The sequence below is a fragment of the Capra hircus genome, chromosome 25, assembly GCF_001704415.2.
Source record: "Capra hircus breed San Clemente chromosome 25, ASM170441v1, whole genome shotgun sequence".
NCBI classification, from domain to species: Eukaryota; Metazoa; Chordata; class Mammalia; order Artiodactyla; family Bovidae; genus Capra; species Capra hircus.
In genome coordinates, this window is record NC_030832.1 from 33,084,129 (window position 1) to 33,101,116 (window position 16,988).

The 16,988-nt window shown below is 58.8% G+C and overlaps 1 protein-coding gene across 5 annotated transcripts in view; it reads right to left on the reverse strand.

Annotated features, from left to right (window-relative positions):
- ELN (elastin) overlaps window positions 1-16,988 on the reverse strand; it is a 32,686-nt gene that overhangs the window by 5,401 nt on the left and 10,297 nt on the right. For 2 of the 5 annotated variants that reach the window (XM_018040740.1, XM_018040737.1), the window contains exons 5-28: window positions 15,928-15,963; window positions 15,139-15,234; window positions 14,824-14,895; window positions 14,680-14,742; window positions 13,938-13,985; window positions 12,891-12,962; window positions 12,638-12,667; window positions 12,072-12,143; window positions 11,187-11,228; window positions 10,715-10,774; window positions 10,395-10,445; window positions 8,860-8,955; window positions 8,715-8,774; window positions 7,987-8,163; window positions 6,926-6,979; window positions 6,272-6,352; window positions 5,993-6,034; window positions 5,484-5,588; window positions 4,730-4,786; window positions 3,019-3,150; window positions 2,877-2,927; window positions 2,237-2,368; window positions 1,585-1,623; window positions 98-169 (exon numbers count right to left, since the gene is read on the reverse strand). In XM_018040740.1, the coding sequence (XP_017896229.1) occupies window positions 98-169; window positions 1,585-1,623; window positions 2,237-2,368; window positions 2,877-2,927; window positions 3,019-3,150; window positions 4,730-4,786; window positions 5,484-5,588; window positions 5,993-6,034; window positions 6,272-6,352; window positions 6,926-6,979; window positions 7,987-8,163; window positions 8,715-8,774; window positions 8,860-8,955; window positions 10,395-10,445; window positions 10,715-10,774; window positions 11,187-11,228; window positions 12,072-12,143; window positions 12,638-12,667; window positions 12,891-12,962; window positions 13,938-13,985; window positions 14,680-14,742; window positions 14,824-14,895; window positions 15,139-15,234; window positions 15,928-15,963 (1,740 nt within the window). The remainder of the gene's footprint in view (window positions 1-97; window positions 170-1,584; window positions 1,624-2,236; window positions 2,369-2,876; window positions 2,928-3,018; window positions 3,151-4,729; window positions 4,787-5,483; window positions 5,589-5,992; window positions 6,035-6,271; window positions 6,353-6,925; window positions 6,980-7,986; window positions 8,164-8,714; window positions 8,775-8,859; window positions 8,956-10,394; window positions 10,446-10,714; window positions 10,775-11,186; window positions 11,229-12,071; window positions 12,144-12,637; window positions 12,668-12,890; window positions 12,963-13,937; window positions 13,986-14,679; window positions 14,743-14,823; window positions 14,896-15,138; window positions 15,235-15,927; window positions 15,964-16,988) is intronic. The other 3 variants (XM_018040738.1, XM_018040739.1, XM_018040742.1) reach the window with 3 other exon arrangements.

Genomic DNA, 16,988 nt, shown 5'->3' on the forward strand with positions numbered 1-16,988 from the left:
TAAGGTAGGTACCATTAGCCCCATTTCACAGATGAGAAAACTGAGGCACGGCAGAGGTTAAGTAATGTGCTCAAGGCTTCATGGGGTTTCAACTCACCTGCCACACCACCTGGAATGCCGGCTCCACCAAGATCTCCAACCCCTCCAAGGGCCCCGACCCCTCCTGGTGCTGTGGAGAGAGGGTGGAAAGTCAGTCCTTCCCCGCTTCCGAAGGACGATGCTTCCCCGCCCCAAGGTCACTAGGCAAGTAGACAGGTGGTGAAGGCCACGTGACCCAGAGGAGGGAGCAGAGGACAGAGGTCCATTCCCAGACACACGGGTCTGAGTCCCAGCTCTGCCCTGACCCTCTGGACAAAGGCAGACCCCATCTTGATCCTTGACCTGCCCACCTCCTCTCCTTCCATCCAGGCTGGCACTGGGAGCCGCAGGTGGTCCCAGTGGTGGCTGCGGCCATGGGCTGCCAAGGGTAGAGGACTAGCCTCAGGCCCTGACAGCCCTGGGTTTGAATTCTGGTTTCTCTGCTCATCAGAGCTGTCACCTCTCTGACCCTAAAGGGGATGACGATCCTTTCCCTGTTCACCTACAGGTGTTTGAAGAGTGAGAGGACACACTCTGTGTGAAGGTCCTCTGAGTGTGAACCACTGTCCAGGACAGAGCTGCCAGGAGTTACAGCTAGCGCTTTAGGGGGACACTCATGGTCAGTGCTTCAGTTAGCCGGCTTATTGTTCCAGGCAGCAAGAAAGGTAGGTACCCTTAGCCCCATTTCATAGATGAGAAAACTGAGGCACAGCAGAGGTTAAGCAAAGTGCTCAAGGCTTCAAGGGCAGGAAATGACTTTGGAGCCAGAGCCCTTAGCTTCTCTGTTTCTCTGGCAATGGCTGTCGAGCTCAGACCAGCAGGGCCGCCAGCAAGGAACAGGAGAGAGGCCTGTGGGTTACCAGGCCCGCTGTGGGTGGAACACTTTCCAAGGTGGAGACTGGCCCCAAGTGGACCGGCCAGACCTGGTTGGCAGTTCCCTGGCGGAGGCCCCGGCCCAGATCCTAGGAGGCCGGAATGCAGGGGGACACAGACAGCATGGGTATGGCCAGGCTGGGGCTGCCTAGGTGCCAAGTGTCGGGGGTGGGGGCGGGCAGGCTTGCCACGTCCTCGTGGCGGGCACAGTCCTGCTGACAGCAAGGCGGGGGCCAGATGAGGAGTCCTGGCTTTGCTGGGACATCAGCCCTGGCCCCTCCCTGGCCTTGGGCCCCATGAAACTGTCCGGGCCTGAGGGGCCTTAAAGACCATGGTTCTCACCAACGTGGAACTGCCTCCCCGGGGGGCTGGAAACGTGAGGGGCGGTTTGGGTTGTCCTGGGGCTGTAGTCATGCTCGGCATTTAGTGGGTAGGAGCCGGAGTCTGCTGGGCTGTCATTAATGTGTCCTATAAACTGCCTTTTTCCACGTTGACCATCCCAGCCCTGTGATGTAGGCTCCAGGCACTGGGCCCTGGCCCAGGGGGAGAGGAGACAGGTGACCAGGTGCTATCAAGGATGGTGGGGCAGCAAGGGGATCAACCACTGGGGGTGGTGTGTTGAGGGGCTCTTACCGAACTTGGCTGCTTTAGCTGCGGCCAGGGTTCCAGGTACTGGGGAAAAGGGCAAAAGGAAGAGTGGGGGAGGTCAGTAGCTGAGCTCTGTGCCTGGGAGTTCTGCTTCCTCCAGGGAGCCCTCCTTGACTTCCTCAGCTTTCTTTGTTTCTCTCAAAGCCCTGAAGCCGTGACTCTGCAGCTAGGAGCTCACCGGGCCAGGGACAGAGCTCCAGTATCTAGCTGTGTCTCTACCAGTCTGGTCTGGGGGTGCTTGAGGGCTGAACTGTGCCTCCTCTTTCCATTCTATCCTCTGCTGGCTCCTCGAGGACCAGCATGGTCTGCCCGAGGCTGGTGTAACTAGGAGATGAAGAACTAGAGTTCCTCGTGCCCCTGCACACTGCTGAAGGGGAGCTAGGTGGGCCCAACCACTTCCACTGACCCCAGGGACCCCCACCCTCCTTCCTTGGGTGGTGGGCTTCCTTTCAGCTTGGAGCCCTTCACCTGGCCTGCCCCCTACCTCTTACCCCAGTTGTCTCAGACGGCTCAGGAGGATCCAACAGCATTTATCATAAGCTTCGCTGAGAGGATGCTGGAGGACGTGCTGGGGAGAGAGCCCTGTCTCCTTTGGGATCGGGGGGCATTGCTGTTCAGCCCCCAGAAGGCCCCTTACCTGCCCCTGCCCCAAGTCCAGGAACTCCGGCCCCGACTCCAAGGCCGGGAACACCAACACCCACTCCAAGGCCAGGAACTCCCGCGCCCACTCCAAGGCCAGGAACGCCAGCGGGAAGGCCAGCAGCAGCCCCTGTGGGAGATGGGGGAGTGGGGTGATGGCGGCAGACAGGAAACAGGCCCTTTTGGGGGTGTCCTGCCCAGGAAGCTGAGTCAGGGCCCAGGAGAAGGGGCCCAGTCTCATGTGGGGGCCTTGTCCCTTTCATCTGCCCTCTCTACCACCAGTTTTCCTAAAACTCACACTGACCACCAAGTCCAGCCCCTCCCCAGACCGCCATGCAGGGCCGCACATGCTGGACACTGCTGCCCTTTCCAGCCTCACCTTCTGTCCCTCCCTCTTGGATGAACTCATTTGATTCCCCTAACAAGCCTCCCTGGCAGGTGCCCTCGGTACCACACAGGGACATCAGAGGTCACTCGGCTGGTGTGGGGTCTCCCTTATGCTAAATCTGTTTCTAATGCCCATGTCTGCGGCCTGAGGGGCCTCAGGAGGCTGAAAGGCAGGTCTGAGAGGTTGGGTGTCCAGGGACCCAGCTCAGGCTGGGGTCACACCAGACCGAGAAGGCAGGCAGAACACTCACGGAACTGGGCTTTGGCGGCGGCCTTAGCAGCGGACTTAGCTGCAGCTGGGGCTGCAGGAGAGGGAGAGGATGAGGTTTAAGGATGGCACCCCTGGAGGAGTCAGAGGACCCTCACTCAGGCCCACTTATTCACACAGCTTACCTATGACACCACCGGGGCCAAGGCCGATGCCAGGAGCCACGCCAACGCCGGGAGCCACACCGACACCGGGAACCACGCCGACGCCGGGAGCCACGCCGACACCGGGAGCCACGCCGACGCCAGGGCCTAATCCTGCGAAAGAGAGCAGAGCCAATCCTTAACCAAGTCCTGACCAAGGACAGAAGCTGACGGAAAGAGCAGCTGGCTGGGGGGTCAGGAACCCTGGATCCTTGTTCCAGCTGGGCACAGACTTGCCGTGTGACCTTGGGCAAGTTACTTTCTCTTGATGGGCCTCAGCTTCTTCATCCCTAATAAGAGGTCTGTGCAAGATCAGGAGCTCAGCTTTCGGAGTTCCAGGGACCCCTTTGATACAGGCAGACTCACATAGCAACCAAACGACTGCAACAACATGTAGTGAAAGGAGTTTGGCAAGACAGGCAGGCCTGGCTTCAAAGCTCAGCTCAGCCACCATTTAGCTACATGAGTATGGGCAAGATACTTAAGCTCCTGGAGACTCAGTTTCCACATCTGCGAAATGGGTGCAACAGAACCACTCTCATAAGGCTGGTGTAAGGATTACCTCAGCAAATGCTGAAAGTGAAAGCGTTAGTAGCTCAGTCATGCCTGACTCTTTGTGACCCCATGGACTGTAGCCCACCAGGCTCCTCCGTCCATGGGATTTCCCAGGCAAGAAAACAGGAGGGAGATTCCTGGCCCAGAGATGGAACACACATTACAGTCAGATTCTTTACTGTCTGAGCCACCAGGGAAGGCCTCAGCAAATAGTAGTTTTACAAACATGAGTTGCCATATCTGAGTTTAGGAATCACTGGTGGCTCAGTGGTAGAGAAGCTGTCTGTCAAGGCAGGTGATGTGGGTTCGATCCTTGGGTTGGGAAGATCCCCCGGAGAAGGAAATGGCAACCCACTCCAGTATTCTTGCCTGGGAAATCCCATGGACGGAGGAGCCTGGGGGGCTACAGTCCATGGGGTCACAAAGAATCAGGCACGACTCAGCAATTAAACAGACTTGAGGTTAAGATTTCTCTGGCATGCAGCTGGGCTCAAAAGTGAGCTGTTTCGCTGTGCCATATTCAGGAGGGTGTGGGAGCCTGGGGCAGCCAGGGTGGCCCTCGGCGGAAGCAGGAGATGCAGAGCCCAGTCAGGGAGTGAGAGCACCGCTGTCGCTCAGGGTGGGTGGGAGCTCAGAGCAGCCCAGCGCCTGTTCCAGAAACAGGGCAAGGCCCCAGCTGGACCTGGGGAAGGGGGGCGGGTGCTGGAGGGCTCTCCGGCATCTCTTCTCTCTTTGTCTTCCTGCTCAGAAGCTTCTCCCCCATCCCTCAAAGTGCTTGGATGGGCCAAGACCTGTGAGGAAGGCTCAGGCCCAGAAGGTGACAGCTTGGAGAGGTCACATTGGAGAGGGGTGCTCTCAGACTCCAAAGCAGAGATATGAGAGAGCAGCGCTCTGGGATCAGGCTCGGAGGCAGAATTGGTAGGGGGCTTCCCAGGTGGCTCAGTGGTAAAGAATCCATCTGCCAATGCAGGAGATGCAGGTTCCATCCCTGGGTAGGGAAGGTCCCCTGGAGAAGGAAATGGCAACCCACTCTGGTATTCTTGCCTAGGAAAATCCCATGACAGAGGAGTCTGGCAGGCCACAGGCGTGGGTCCGCAAAGAACTGGACACGAATGAGGGACAAACAACAACAACTTACCAAACTGGGCGGCTTTGGCGGCTGCTTTGGCGGCTGCAGCTGCTGGAGCCCCGACCCCTGGAAAGGCGAAGATTAAGGATGGGGAGGGGTCCCCAGCACCCCTCCCCTCTCTCTTCCATCCCCCATGGTAGAAAGACTTCACAGAGTCCATATCTCGGGAACTGCCCCCTCTCTCAGGCCCGCACTGAGATGGCCCGCCAGCCGCTCTGGGCATGTCCTCTCCCTGAGAAGCAGCTCTGACTCTGTGGCTATTGGAGGAAACGGCTTATTTCTTGGGGGAGAAATGCAAAAGGGGAACCCCCCCCACCACCCTCCGCCCAGAAAGAAGAAGAAATGCAGAAGAGACCTCTTCTGGTGGGAAAAAAACCCACAAACCGACAAGGAGGATTGTAAATTAATCTCATTTCCTCCCTTTGGAGAAAGAGTGCCGGGTAAACAGAGACTAACACAGGCCCTCCCACCCGATCAGAAAGCAGAAAGGCCCGGTGGGGCGGGGGATGAATGAGGTCTCCCCAAACCCCAGCCAAGCAGAGTTCTGCTGCCTCTCAGGCTGACATCCTGAGCATCCCTGAGGGCAGGGAGGAGACTTTCTGGGTTCACTCAGCGATCTGGAATCCCATGGAGACACTTCCCTTCAAAGTATGGGAAATCCCTTTTTCTCTACCCCTGTCTCTGGGCTCAGTCTTGCCATCTGTAAAATGGGACCCTTCCATGAGATAAACCAAACCTATGTCTGGGCTGGGACACAGCTCACCTGGCACCCCTCCAACACCTGGCACACCTCCAACACCCGGCACGCCTGGTATTGCTCCTGGGGCACCTGGCACCAGCCCTCCCAGGGCTCCTACTCCCCCAGCACCTGGAAGGATGAAGAGCATGCAGCTTTGCCCTTGAAGCACCCCCCCCCCGGGAAGCCGAGGGTGGAGGTGGGGGCTGCATCATGGCTGGGTATCATCCGGGCACCTTTAACTCACTGGTGTGGGATGGGGGATGATGAGCCAGGTACCAATGACCCCAGTAGTGGGCAATTGAAAAGGGCAGAAATGTTCACTGTGGCTTTGGAAAATGGGGCCGGGGCGTCTGACTTAACCCCGGCCTTTTCAGCCCCAGAGGCCAAGAGTGTGAGGTTGCTCTGATTTTTGAGCTTTGGTCCCCACAGGAGAGCCTGGCTGTGGAGGGGAGGGTGGAGGGCTTGGCCCTGGGGGGAGGAGTAGGGAGGAGGGGAGGCAGAGGGGGCAGGGAACTCAGGGCTGGGGCACTTACCGATCTTGGCTGCCTTGGCGGCGGCAGCTGCCTGAGCTGCTGCTATGAGGAATCGAGAAAGAGATTCAGAAACCTTGCTGGATCTCAGCTGGGCTGTGCCCTTGGCTGTGCACCAAGGGCACGGGAGGCCCGCCCTGAGCTCTCCCCCACGTCCTGCCTGAGTTCCCAGAGCTCAGTCTACCCTCCCCAGGCTCCATCCCTTTCCCTGTCCCCACCCCTGCCACCACCACCTGCCTTCATGGAACTAAGTCTCATGGGAAAGGCTGGCTCCTGGAATACCTGCGTCTCCGTAGCCAGGAAAGCCCCCAGGGCCAACCCCGAATGTGGGAATGCCTCCAACTCCCACTCCACCTCTGGCCCCTGAGGAGGGAAGAGAATCAAGTGGTAAAGCGTCTAGTGGGAGAGGCTGGGGCGGGCTCTGGGGGATGCTGGATTGGGGAGAGCATGCGAGCCTCCCTGCAAGTCTGGTCCATGAAGGACAGGAAGCCATGAGATGCCTGAACCCCACCAGCTTCCTCCCTCCTGACACTCCCTGGTGTGTCCCCAGCCCCTCTCTCCTCTGAGCAGCTGGGGAAGGGTCTCTTTGTTGGTGATGGGCAGACGGTGCAGTCTTATCCCCCGCCAGGCTGGGGCTCTCCTCTGAGAGGGTCCTGACCAGGACAGGGAGGTCAGGGACACTGTCTCCACTGGGAATGACATACTGGGACTCTACTATCACTCAGGCCCTCGGGCTCGTGGTAGGAGACACCTGGGGGACACATCGTCCTGGGGCCCAACGGGTCCAAGTCCCAGCTCTGCCAGTGACTTGCTGTGTGGCCCTGGGCAAGTCACTCCCCTTCTCTGGGCTGTACAATGGGGAGTAGAAGATGAGGGCCCCGGAGTCCAAGTAAAGGCCGGAGCAGGGCGGGGCGGAGCTGTCCGCTCGGCACTCACCGAATTTGGCTGCTTTGGCCGCTGCTTTAGCAGCTGCGGCTGGTGACACGGCCCCTGGAGAGACCAAGAGAAACACCAACGCTCAGGGGAGAGTGGAGCGGACACTCGGGATATGTAGATATATATCCCTCTGACTTTCAGTCCATCTTCTTTCTATCTATTGAGCCAACACAGGGTTGTCCATCCATTTACCCACGCGTATCTCCACTTACCCATCTGTCCATCTGTCTACCCAGCCACTCATTCATCCACCCACTGACCTTCCCAAATGTCTGTCCATTTGTCTATCTTTTGATCTCAATCTACCCGCTCAACCACTCATCTCTCCAGCCACCCACACATGCATTTATCCATCCATTTATCCATCAGCCTGCCTATCTATCCTCTCATCTAAATGTGTAAACAACTATCTGTTTTGTATTTGCCTTCTACCGACCCATTCATCTGCTCATCCACCATCCATCCATTCATCCATCATTCTAACCACTTATATTGTCCCTACCTGCCTATCCATCTCTCTTTTCATCTACCCATTTATCTTGCCATCCACCATTTTACCCATCTTATTTATCTATCCATGTAACCACCCATCTTTTTATCTCTCCACTCATCTACCCATCATCCATTCCCTCATCCATCAATTTGCCTACTCATCCACCTGGCTGTTCACCTACCTCCCCAGCTGCCCATTTGCCCGTCCATCCATCCATCCATCTCCCCAGACATTTATCCATCCTTCCACCTACCCACCCATCTATCCACCATTTACTGAACACATATTCTGTGAAGGGCTGGGAGCACAGAGATGAAAAAGACATGGAGCATACTGACAACCAGAAGGTCAATTGAAGAAGATAAGAGGCTGGCAGTAGTTAATTATAGCCCAAGAAAGAGAAGATGACCAAGGGTATGGAGAGAAGAGGATAGAAGGGTGATGTGTTAAGGAGAATCAGAAAGTCTTGGCAGTAATTTCTAACATCTCTCTCTTGCACACACAAACATGCGTGCACACACATAGCCAAGCTCAGCTGCTCCACCTATGATATCCGAGCACCCAATACCTGGAACTCCGACACCAGGGACTCCAACACCAGGGACTCCAACACCAGGGACTCCAACACCTGGAACCCCAACACCAGGGACCCCGACACCTGGAACCCCAACACCAGGGACCCCGACACCAGGTACTCCAGCTCCTGGGACGCCAACTACTCCTGGGCCAAAGACTCCAGCAGCGCCTGTGGATGGAAGGATTGCTGTTCTGGCCTGGACCCTGTGGGAACCTCAGGGGGGCCTTCGGGAGCATGACCTTGGGGAGCTTCGGGAGCTGCAGATCCTGTGTGCAGGATCTAGCTGCGGGGGCATTGCCTCTGTGTGGATCCAAGTCACCCGAGAGAAGGGGAGGGAACTGAGGGAACCCCGACAGAGCTCTAGGGGTTTGGATCTGTGGCTGGGAAGAGCAAGGTCTAAGTCTAAAGCAGATTCAGAATGCTCTACTGGGCCCAGGCAGCTGGTACAGCAGCTGTGAGTGGCCCAGGGGGTAAAGTGGGAGGAGTCAGCAGGGTCCCTGCCCACACTGCTGGGCCAATCAGTGGAGAGCAGTGGACAGAGCCTCCTGGACAGAGGCAGGGAGGCATGACCATGATGCTTGAGGGGTTGAGGGGGGAACAGTGCCCCAGCTTGACAAAGACAAAGTCCATCCAGCCTTATAGGCCTGGAGCCTTCCAAGGTGCATGCTGAGGCCGGGGCTGGCTGGAGCCCTGGCACTGCCTGTTCCGGGGACACTCACCGTATTTGGCTGCTTTAGCGGCGGCGGCAGCAGCAGCAGCAGCGTCTGGAGCCCCGGCCCCTGGAGAGAAAGCGGCAGAGGGTGAGGCCCTTTCCCTGTGACCTTCTCAAGGACACCCCTCACCGCCTGCTGGGATGGACCCTACCTGCAATGCCTCCGATGCCAGGAATTGCGCCGGGTGCGCCAGGAATGCCAGCACCACCAACACCAACGCCAGGGAGAACTCCGGCTCCTCCAGCACCTGTTTGGAGCGGGGACAGTGAAGATGTGGCTCCCAGGGGCCCCTCCTGAAGCCAGGCAGGAAGGCTGCTTGGACGCTGGTGTTTTCACCGCTGCAATCTCCTCTGGGAATGAGGCCCAGGCATCTCCAGCCGGGACTGCTTGGGAAGAGGCCCCCACCCCACTGTTCCTTGACTCACCCCTAAAGTGTCCATTTCAACAGCCTCATTAAGGGACTCGTATGTTTTCAGACAAATCCCATTCTAATCACTGCCACATACTGAGAAACCACAAGCGGCCGCTCCCCGGGCCAGAGGGGCCCCTGCAAGAATGTTCAAGACTTCCTCTCTCTGTTCCGAACACGCGGCCAAGTTTGTAATCCAAGCGCCCGGCTGCCTGGCTCTCGCAGCCCCTCGCCGCCCCACTCTCTCGCTCCCGCATTCCAGCCATCCCCTCCAGCCTTGGGGGCCTGGAAGAGGACCTCTGTGCGGCAGGCCTCCAACTCGCTGCTTCCCTCCACATTCTCGCCCCCTTGGGCTAGTGGGCAGGCATCTTCCATCCCATCATGGCTGCAAGAAGGGGATCCCTTGGGACTGGGGCTGAAGGTGAAGACTTCACCCCCATGATCTAACTCTGAACTGGGGAATCGCCAGGGGCCCACTCGGCCCGTGCATGGCCCGAGGGAAGGCCATGCCGCATCGACTAGCCAAGGATCGTGGGCTTGAGGCGCTAGTTAAAAGTTTTATAGTATATATGAAATTGATACTCAACTATTAAGCTGTTTAAACGCGCATGCGTGTGCCACCTAAAATGATCATTCTAGCCACTGCTGTGCCCGCTCCCTCTGCCTGCTCCTTTCTATTTTAACCGCCCAGCAAACTCTACCTACATTCTAAGGCTATGAATCATATCATTTTCTCTGAGAACCATTCCTGATTATCTCCAGATAGAGGCCACGTCTCCCTCTTCCTGAGCCCCATGACAGTGCTGAAATTCTTCAGCAGAGCCCTTATCTGTCCCCGGTTTCTGAAACGGAGGGCGGGACAGAGGAGGGAAAGATGGAGGGATGGATGAACGGAGGGAGGGAGGGGTGGGTGGATGGGTGGATGGAGAGATGAATGGGTGGATAGATGGACAGAAGGAGGGGCGGATTCATGGCTGGATGGAGGGAGGAAGGGACCGAGGAGGGAGGGATGGGTGAACGGATGGGTGGAGGGGTGGGTGGATGGATGGAGGGATGGAGGGACGGAGGATTGGAGGGTGGAGTGGATGCACAGGTGGAAGGAAGAATGAATGGGGGGAGGGAGGTAGGAACGGGTTGTGTTGAAAGCCAGATAAACAGGGGCGTGGCAAGGAGGGGCCACCTTGGTTAGTTAACAGGATAACGAGGCTCTCAGTGGTAACAGCATGGTGAGGCTGGAGGGCTGGCAGCCAGCAGGCAGGGGCTCCAGGGGTACTTACCAAGCTTCGCTGCTGCTTTAGCCGCTGCTGCTGCAGCCTGGGGGCCAACCCCTGGGGGAAGAGGAAGGGGAGAGACTGGAAAGTGTGCCCCAGCATTTCTGGAGCCCATCTCTTCCAGGCCCAAGAAAACCAACTGGTTCATATCTGGGTGTGGATGTGGGGCATATAGCAAGCAGAGGCTGGGAGAGCTGCCCCAGCTTCCTGCCTTGCCCCACAAGGGTCCTTCTTTAGACTCAGACCAGGGTCTGGATATAGGGTGGGCTGGCTGGGTTTCTGGAGCCTGAGTTATTTGGCTGGCGGAGGGGTGAGGCTCTCCTTACCTGTCCCCGTTGGATACCCAGCCTTGCCTGCGGCACCAGCCACTCCTCCAGGCCCATAGCCTGTGACAGGAGAGGCTCAGTGGGCATCCATGCGATCTCATGGTGGCTGCCCCCTCCCCTGCCCTTCAAGGACCAGGCCACCCAGAGCCTCCACCTGTCACCCCCAGCCAGAGTTAAATACAAACATGTGTGGAATGGTTATTCCCATTTTACAGATGAAGAGACTGAGGTTCCGAGAAGAAAACCTGTTTTCTCAAGGCCTGGTGATAAGCGCAAGGGCCAGGATTGAGAACCAGGCTGTCCTGAGTCCCAGTTCCATGTCCCCCTCCTTAGGGGGCTCCCATTCTGAGACTGCACACCCACCCTACCCCCCAGTTGGTATTCTCCTAGCCCTGGACTGGTGCCACAGCTCCCTGGCCGGAACCCTGCGGCTGGAAGGAGCCAGAAGCCCGCCAGTCTGAGAGGGCCTTACCATAGGGCAGTTTCCCAGTGCTGTAAGGCAGTCCATAGCCACCTGGGGAGATGGAGCGTGGGCTCAGCGGCTGCCCCCGGCGGCCCCACGCCTCACCGGGCCCCCGCTACCTGGGCAGACAGACCTAGTCCCCACACGCACTGAGGCCTGAGGCCTCCTTCCGTCCACCAGGGTCCTGAGCTGCTTCCAGAGGCTCTCAGGAGAGCCAAGGCCTTGGAGGAGGAGTGGGGAGAGGACGCCCTGCTCTAGGGCGCAAAGGGACGGCCATTCTTCTACCCGCCATGGCCCCCAACTCTGAGGTCTTCCTTACTCTCTTCCCCAGCAAGAAATAGCTCATCATCGTGTGAGCTTGACAGCTGGAGTGGACTGACATCAGAGGTTTCTTTCCAGTGAATGGTGTTTCTTACCATCAACACATATGGCTTCCCATCGGGGCTACGGGTCCCTGTGAGTGGGTGTGTGTGTGTGGACACGGATGCATGTGTGTGTATGGGAGGCCAGCACCTGCAAGATGTTGGTCTCTCCCTGCTTTCTTTCTTTTTTTTAAAAAATATTTCTTTCTTTATTTGGCTTTGCAGCATCTCAGTTGAGGCATGGGGGGTTTTTAGCCACAGCGTGCAGGCTCTAGTTCCCTGACCGGGGCTCGAACCCAGCCTTCTCCCTGCACTGGGAGTGTGGAGTCTCAGCCACTGGACCCGTGAGGGAAGTTCGTTCCTCCCTGCTTTCTTTTGCTGTTGACCAGAAGTGGGCAAAATTAGCCAGGTTTCCTGACTACCCTCTCCAGCCACCCCAAGATGCAGGTGGGCAAACAAGTCCCCTCTCAAGCTGACCTCCCAGCAGGGAGGCCCAGTGAATGGAGTCTCTTGAATCCTCTGCCTGCCTTACCTGGCAGCTTGGGTGCCTTGATGGGGTATCCCAGCGGGACTCCAGGCTGCTGCCCTCCGAAAGGTCCAACTCCTGAGGGAACAAGGAGAGCAAGACAATCAGGCTCCAGCCACGTGGGCCAGGAGCCCCTGTGATGCCTCCAGCCTCCAGTTCCACTTTCTCCTCAGACTAGAATGAGCTCCCATGGCATCGGAATCCAGAAAGAGACTGAGGGCCTTCCTGCCTCTTTATGTCATCAGTCAGCTGAGCAACGCCCAGTGATGGGCCGCTTCCTCCAGGAAGCTGCAGGATGCTCCCCTTCCTGTGGCTTGGGCTACACTCGGAGACTGCAGCCCTCTCACCATTTGGCACAGGCTGCTGCATTTTCTGGGCTCCTCTAGGCTGCCAGACAGGGGTTTGGGGCAGGGGAAGCAGGCCTGTGACAGACACCACTTTGTGCCGAAGCCGGTCCAAGGCCTGGAGCAGTGGGAGTGCTCAGCTCCTCCCAGGGCAGGCGTCCCTGCCTGGCTGGCCACCCATGGGCCTGCCCACCCTCCCTGGCGTGGAGGGACCCAGCCTTGCCTTACCTGGGATTCCAGCAAAAGCTCCGCCCCCACCTGCAATGACAAGGAGCCATCACTGTGGCTTGGCCACCACGGGCCCAGGGCACCCCAGCTCCAGTGAGGGGAGTGCTGGCCCAAGCCGTGGCCAGTTCTGCCCAGACCTCCCAGCTCATCACAAACACATTGGGGATTTCTCACCACCCATCTGGGCCAGCTGAGCCCAAGTTCCCTGCCCCGCTCAACCCAGGACTGAGGGTAACCAGAGAGTCCCACATACCTGGGGCCTTGGGCTTGACTCCTGCTCCAGTGGGAACCCCGGGGAGTACCCCTATACCCGGGAACCGAGCTCCTGAGAGGACAAAGAGGAGGCTGGCGATGAGGGTGGGGAAGGTCCAACCTGGAAGGGCCAGCCTGGCACCGCACCCACCCTCCATGACACAGCTGGCCTCCTTCGATGTCAGCTACTGGCGTGGCTCATGGGGTGAGTGGAGGGCTCCTCTGGTGGTGACTTCTCTGCCCTGTCTGCCCCAAGGTCAGAAGTTTTAATCCTATTTCCTAGCCCTTCTGTTGGCCTGTCTCTTAAACTGGAGTTAATTTCCCATTGCCCTGCCCAGCCTCATCAGAGAAGGCACAGACAAGGGAACAGGCTGCAGGTTGGGGAGGGCTGTGCCCTCGGCAGGGGGAGGGGCTCTCGCTGGATGCGATTCACAACCAAATACGAAGCCGGCATCTGCTCTGGCCCGGAGGTCTCCAGCATTCCGTGCTGCCACCTCTCCTTTCTCCCCCACCGGGGCTGGGCCACCATGGCAGGGAGGGGCCGGGGGGGCCGAGGGGGACCCTCTGTCAGCCAATCCCACCCAGCCAGCCTGAGTCTGGGGTTTTGGGGGAATTCAGGAGGTCACATGTTGCATAGGGTAGCCAGGCCATGGCGGGGAAAGGAGGTTGAGAGGGCAACTCCAAGGGTCTCCTGCAGGGCGGATGTGCTGGGCGGGCCCCCCTGGTGACTCATGGCGTTTGGGAAACAGCTGGCCACCCCGGGGACTCGGTCTATCCCTGGAGACCCACCGCAGACTGTGATGTTGGTCTGGGTCTGGGTCTAGGCTTGGGGTTCTGGGGGGGGCGGGGCTGGGAGGAGCTCTTTGGTCTTCCTAGGGGAAAGACAACCAGAGCTATCTTAGGTCTGTGGCCTGAGCTTTGATGCTTAGGGCAACAGTGCCCGTCAGGACTCCGGTGGCCACTGTTTGGGGGAGCTGGGGGCCCCCCGGGAGGATGCGAGGGGCTGTTCTCCTCAAGTTAGGGTTCCCCTTTTCCTCTTTGCTCTCACCTGTGCCTGGGAGCACTCCACCTGGGTATACACCTGGGAGCCCCACTCCTACGGCCAAAAGAAAACTGTGTGAGCAGCAGTCTTGTCTCCAGGAGCCTCTACTGGCCCTGCCCTCTACAGCAGCCCCAAGGCTCCTGAGCTAGCCCCCCAGGATGGCCCCTGGGGAAGAGCCGGGGACATGTGTGTGGCGTCTGCAGGCCCCCCTCCCACGAGTTCCGGAAGTCATCTGCAGATCCTTCTGTGCGTGGATTTGTCCTGTCTCCTGGAGCCTGTTTACACGGCCGGCCCAGCCCACCTCGGGGCTAACAGCTTCCAGATGTTCCCTCCCCGCTGTGCAGACTCAGGCTGCCTTCAGTTGAACCTGAAGTCACTTCCTCGAGGGCTTGGTGTGGAGGGACGGGCGCCGGATGGGGCTTCACCCCAGCCCTGTCGGGACTGGGCGGGCCCTGCTGCGCTGACTCCCTGCTCTGTGCCTCAGTATCCCCATCGGTCACCCGAATGCCTGACACAGAGCCTGTCTCTCACGTCTGCTCCAAGGTCCTGGAGGAAGGGCCTGGAAGGATAGTTGGAGTCCCTCACCCCTGTCTGGGACCTGGGATCACGCTCTGGGCCTGCCTCTGCCCCTTGACCCCTGCCCCGATGCAGCCAGGCCCTGACCTTCCTGCCCTGGGGTGAGGGAGTTTGGGAGCTCTGGCCTCTCCCTGACCTCTGCCCTCCAGTCCCAGAGACTCCGTCCACTGACCTGGCACTTTCCCAGGCTTCGCTCCAACCCCAACTCCGGCTCCGAGCTGAGGCACCACCGCACCTGGAGGGGAAGGGGCCACATCAGAGGGGCTCCCCTCCTCCCACGACCTCCCCCCAGACCACCCAGGTCTCGCCTCCATACCTGTAGACACTCCTAAGCCACCAACACCACCAATGCCGCCGACCCCGCCGACACCGCCGAGACCAGCAGCACCTGCAGAGGCGGAGGCGAGTCACACCAGGAGCCGCAAAAGGCAGGAGGCCGCTGGACTGAGGTCTAGCCTTGCCTAAGCCTCACTTTGAGACTCGGACCTAGCTGGTTGCCTCCCATCACCCCCAGGAGACTGGAGCTGAGGATCCTGTTCACCGCTTCCCCAAGCCAGGAAAGGTTCTTTGCAAGGTGGAGAGCCCACAGAGGCCAGAGGGCTTATGGCACGTCCCAAAGGGTAATACTCACCGGCCTTGGCAGCAGCTTTATAGGCTGCAGCAGCGCCAGCCGGGCCACCGGGCACCAGAGCCCCTGGGAAGGCACCTGCGGGAAAAGCCCCGAGCCCTGCAGAGAGGAGGATGGGTGAGGTCCTTCCCCGAGCCCTGCCCAGCCCTGGCCCGCCCCGTCCAGGAGGTACATCTGAGGCTCTTCTGCTCCGTGCGAAGATGTGACTGTTGCTCCCAGAACTGGGTTCAAAGTCAGAGATGCAGTATGGCCCAGGCTGCTCCACTCAGCCTGACAAGCTACAGGGATCTTTTGGGGTCAGACTTCCACACCTCCCTCCTTCAGGAAGCCTTCCTGAAGCCCCGCTGAGTCAGGTGACTTCTTTGGGCTCCTGGGGCTGCTTCCTTCTAGCTCTTCTTGCATGCTGCCTGCTAAGTTGCTGCAGTCGTGTCTGACTCTTTGGGACCCCATAGACTGTAGCTCACTGTAGCTCCTCTGTCCACGGGGTTCTCCAGGCAAGAATCCTGGAGTGGGTTGCCATGCCCTTCTCCAGGGGAATCTTCCCAACCCAGGAATCGAACCTGCCTCTCATTATGTCTCCTGCATTGGCAGGCGGGTTCTTCACCGCCAGGGCCACCTCGTCAGTATAATAGTGCCAAGACCCAGCTGTCATTCCCGGGGCCCCAGGCAGGTGGTCTTAGCATTACCCCCTACACCAGTGCCCAGGACAGGCCTGGTCTGCACCCTTGTACCCCTGACTGCTTGTACCCCCAATGGCCCAGAGGGGCATCTTGCCTGGATGTTAACACTAACCTGCCCCAAGGCCAGCGCCAGCAAGCCCTCCGACACCTGTGGGGAAAAGAACACAGAGCTAGATGAGGGGAGGCTGGTGTAGGCCATCGTTCCTGGGCCCAGGGTGGGAAGGGACTCACGAAACCCGGCAATGCTGGAATCTGTGTGTGGTCACTCAGGTCTCTAAGCTGGACTCAAGTTTTCGGTACTTGGCGGCCAATCCTGATAAGATAGTCACCACTGTTTAGTAACCAACTGCTTTGTGCCATGTGGATGCCACTGTGTTGATCCCAACCAGACCTTTCAGTTTCTTTGGAAGTCCCGCCAGCTAACGGGGGACCCAGAAGGGCTCTCTCTCAGGGCTGGAGCTGAGCAGAAGCTGCCAGCAAGGCCAGGCCAAGCCCTGCCCTGCTCCCACGTCAGCCCCACCCCAGGCCTTTCTTCGGCTTCCTTGCAGGAGTCCCCTGGCTCAGCCCACACCCTCTCCCTTGTATCTGGAGCCCTTTTTGTCGTCCATCTAGCCTGCCCTGCAGTCTGGGAGCCTCCTTGCCTGCAGACAGATGCTAAAATGTTTATAAAAAGCCAAATGGGTCCCTCTGGCTCTCTCCTTCCCACATCTGGGCTCGATCTCTGCTGTTCTCCCTCCAGGAGACATTCCACGGCTTTGGCCAGGACCGATGGGCAATCAGGTTGGAGTTCACAACCGTGCCGGCTTTGCTTCCAATTATGTGAGAATCTCTCCCACAAGCGCCAGTCCTGGTCACCAGGGTCCCAAGCTCAGGGGCAGCCTCTCTGGGGACCGACCCCAAACAAGCAGGACAGCTGAGCCCCAGAGAGTTCACCTGCCTTTCTCTGGGTGTGGTCCCCTGGCCTCACTTCCTACTTATGTGAGCTGGCCCGTCTGAAAGCCAGCCAGGCCCTCTGTGAGATGGGCCTCTGCCTCCGGCCCATCTCCCTTCCGGGCAGGTGTGGTGTGGTCTGGCTGGGCCCGGGGTGTGCCTGGGTTCATTTCCCAGTGCTGCTGGCCCTGCCCCACCCCAACTCTGTCGGGGGTGTTTCTCTCCAGCCTGGCCTATTTCCTG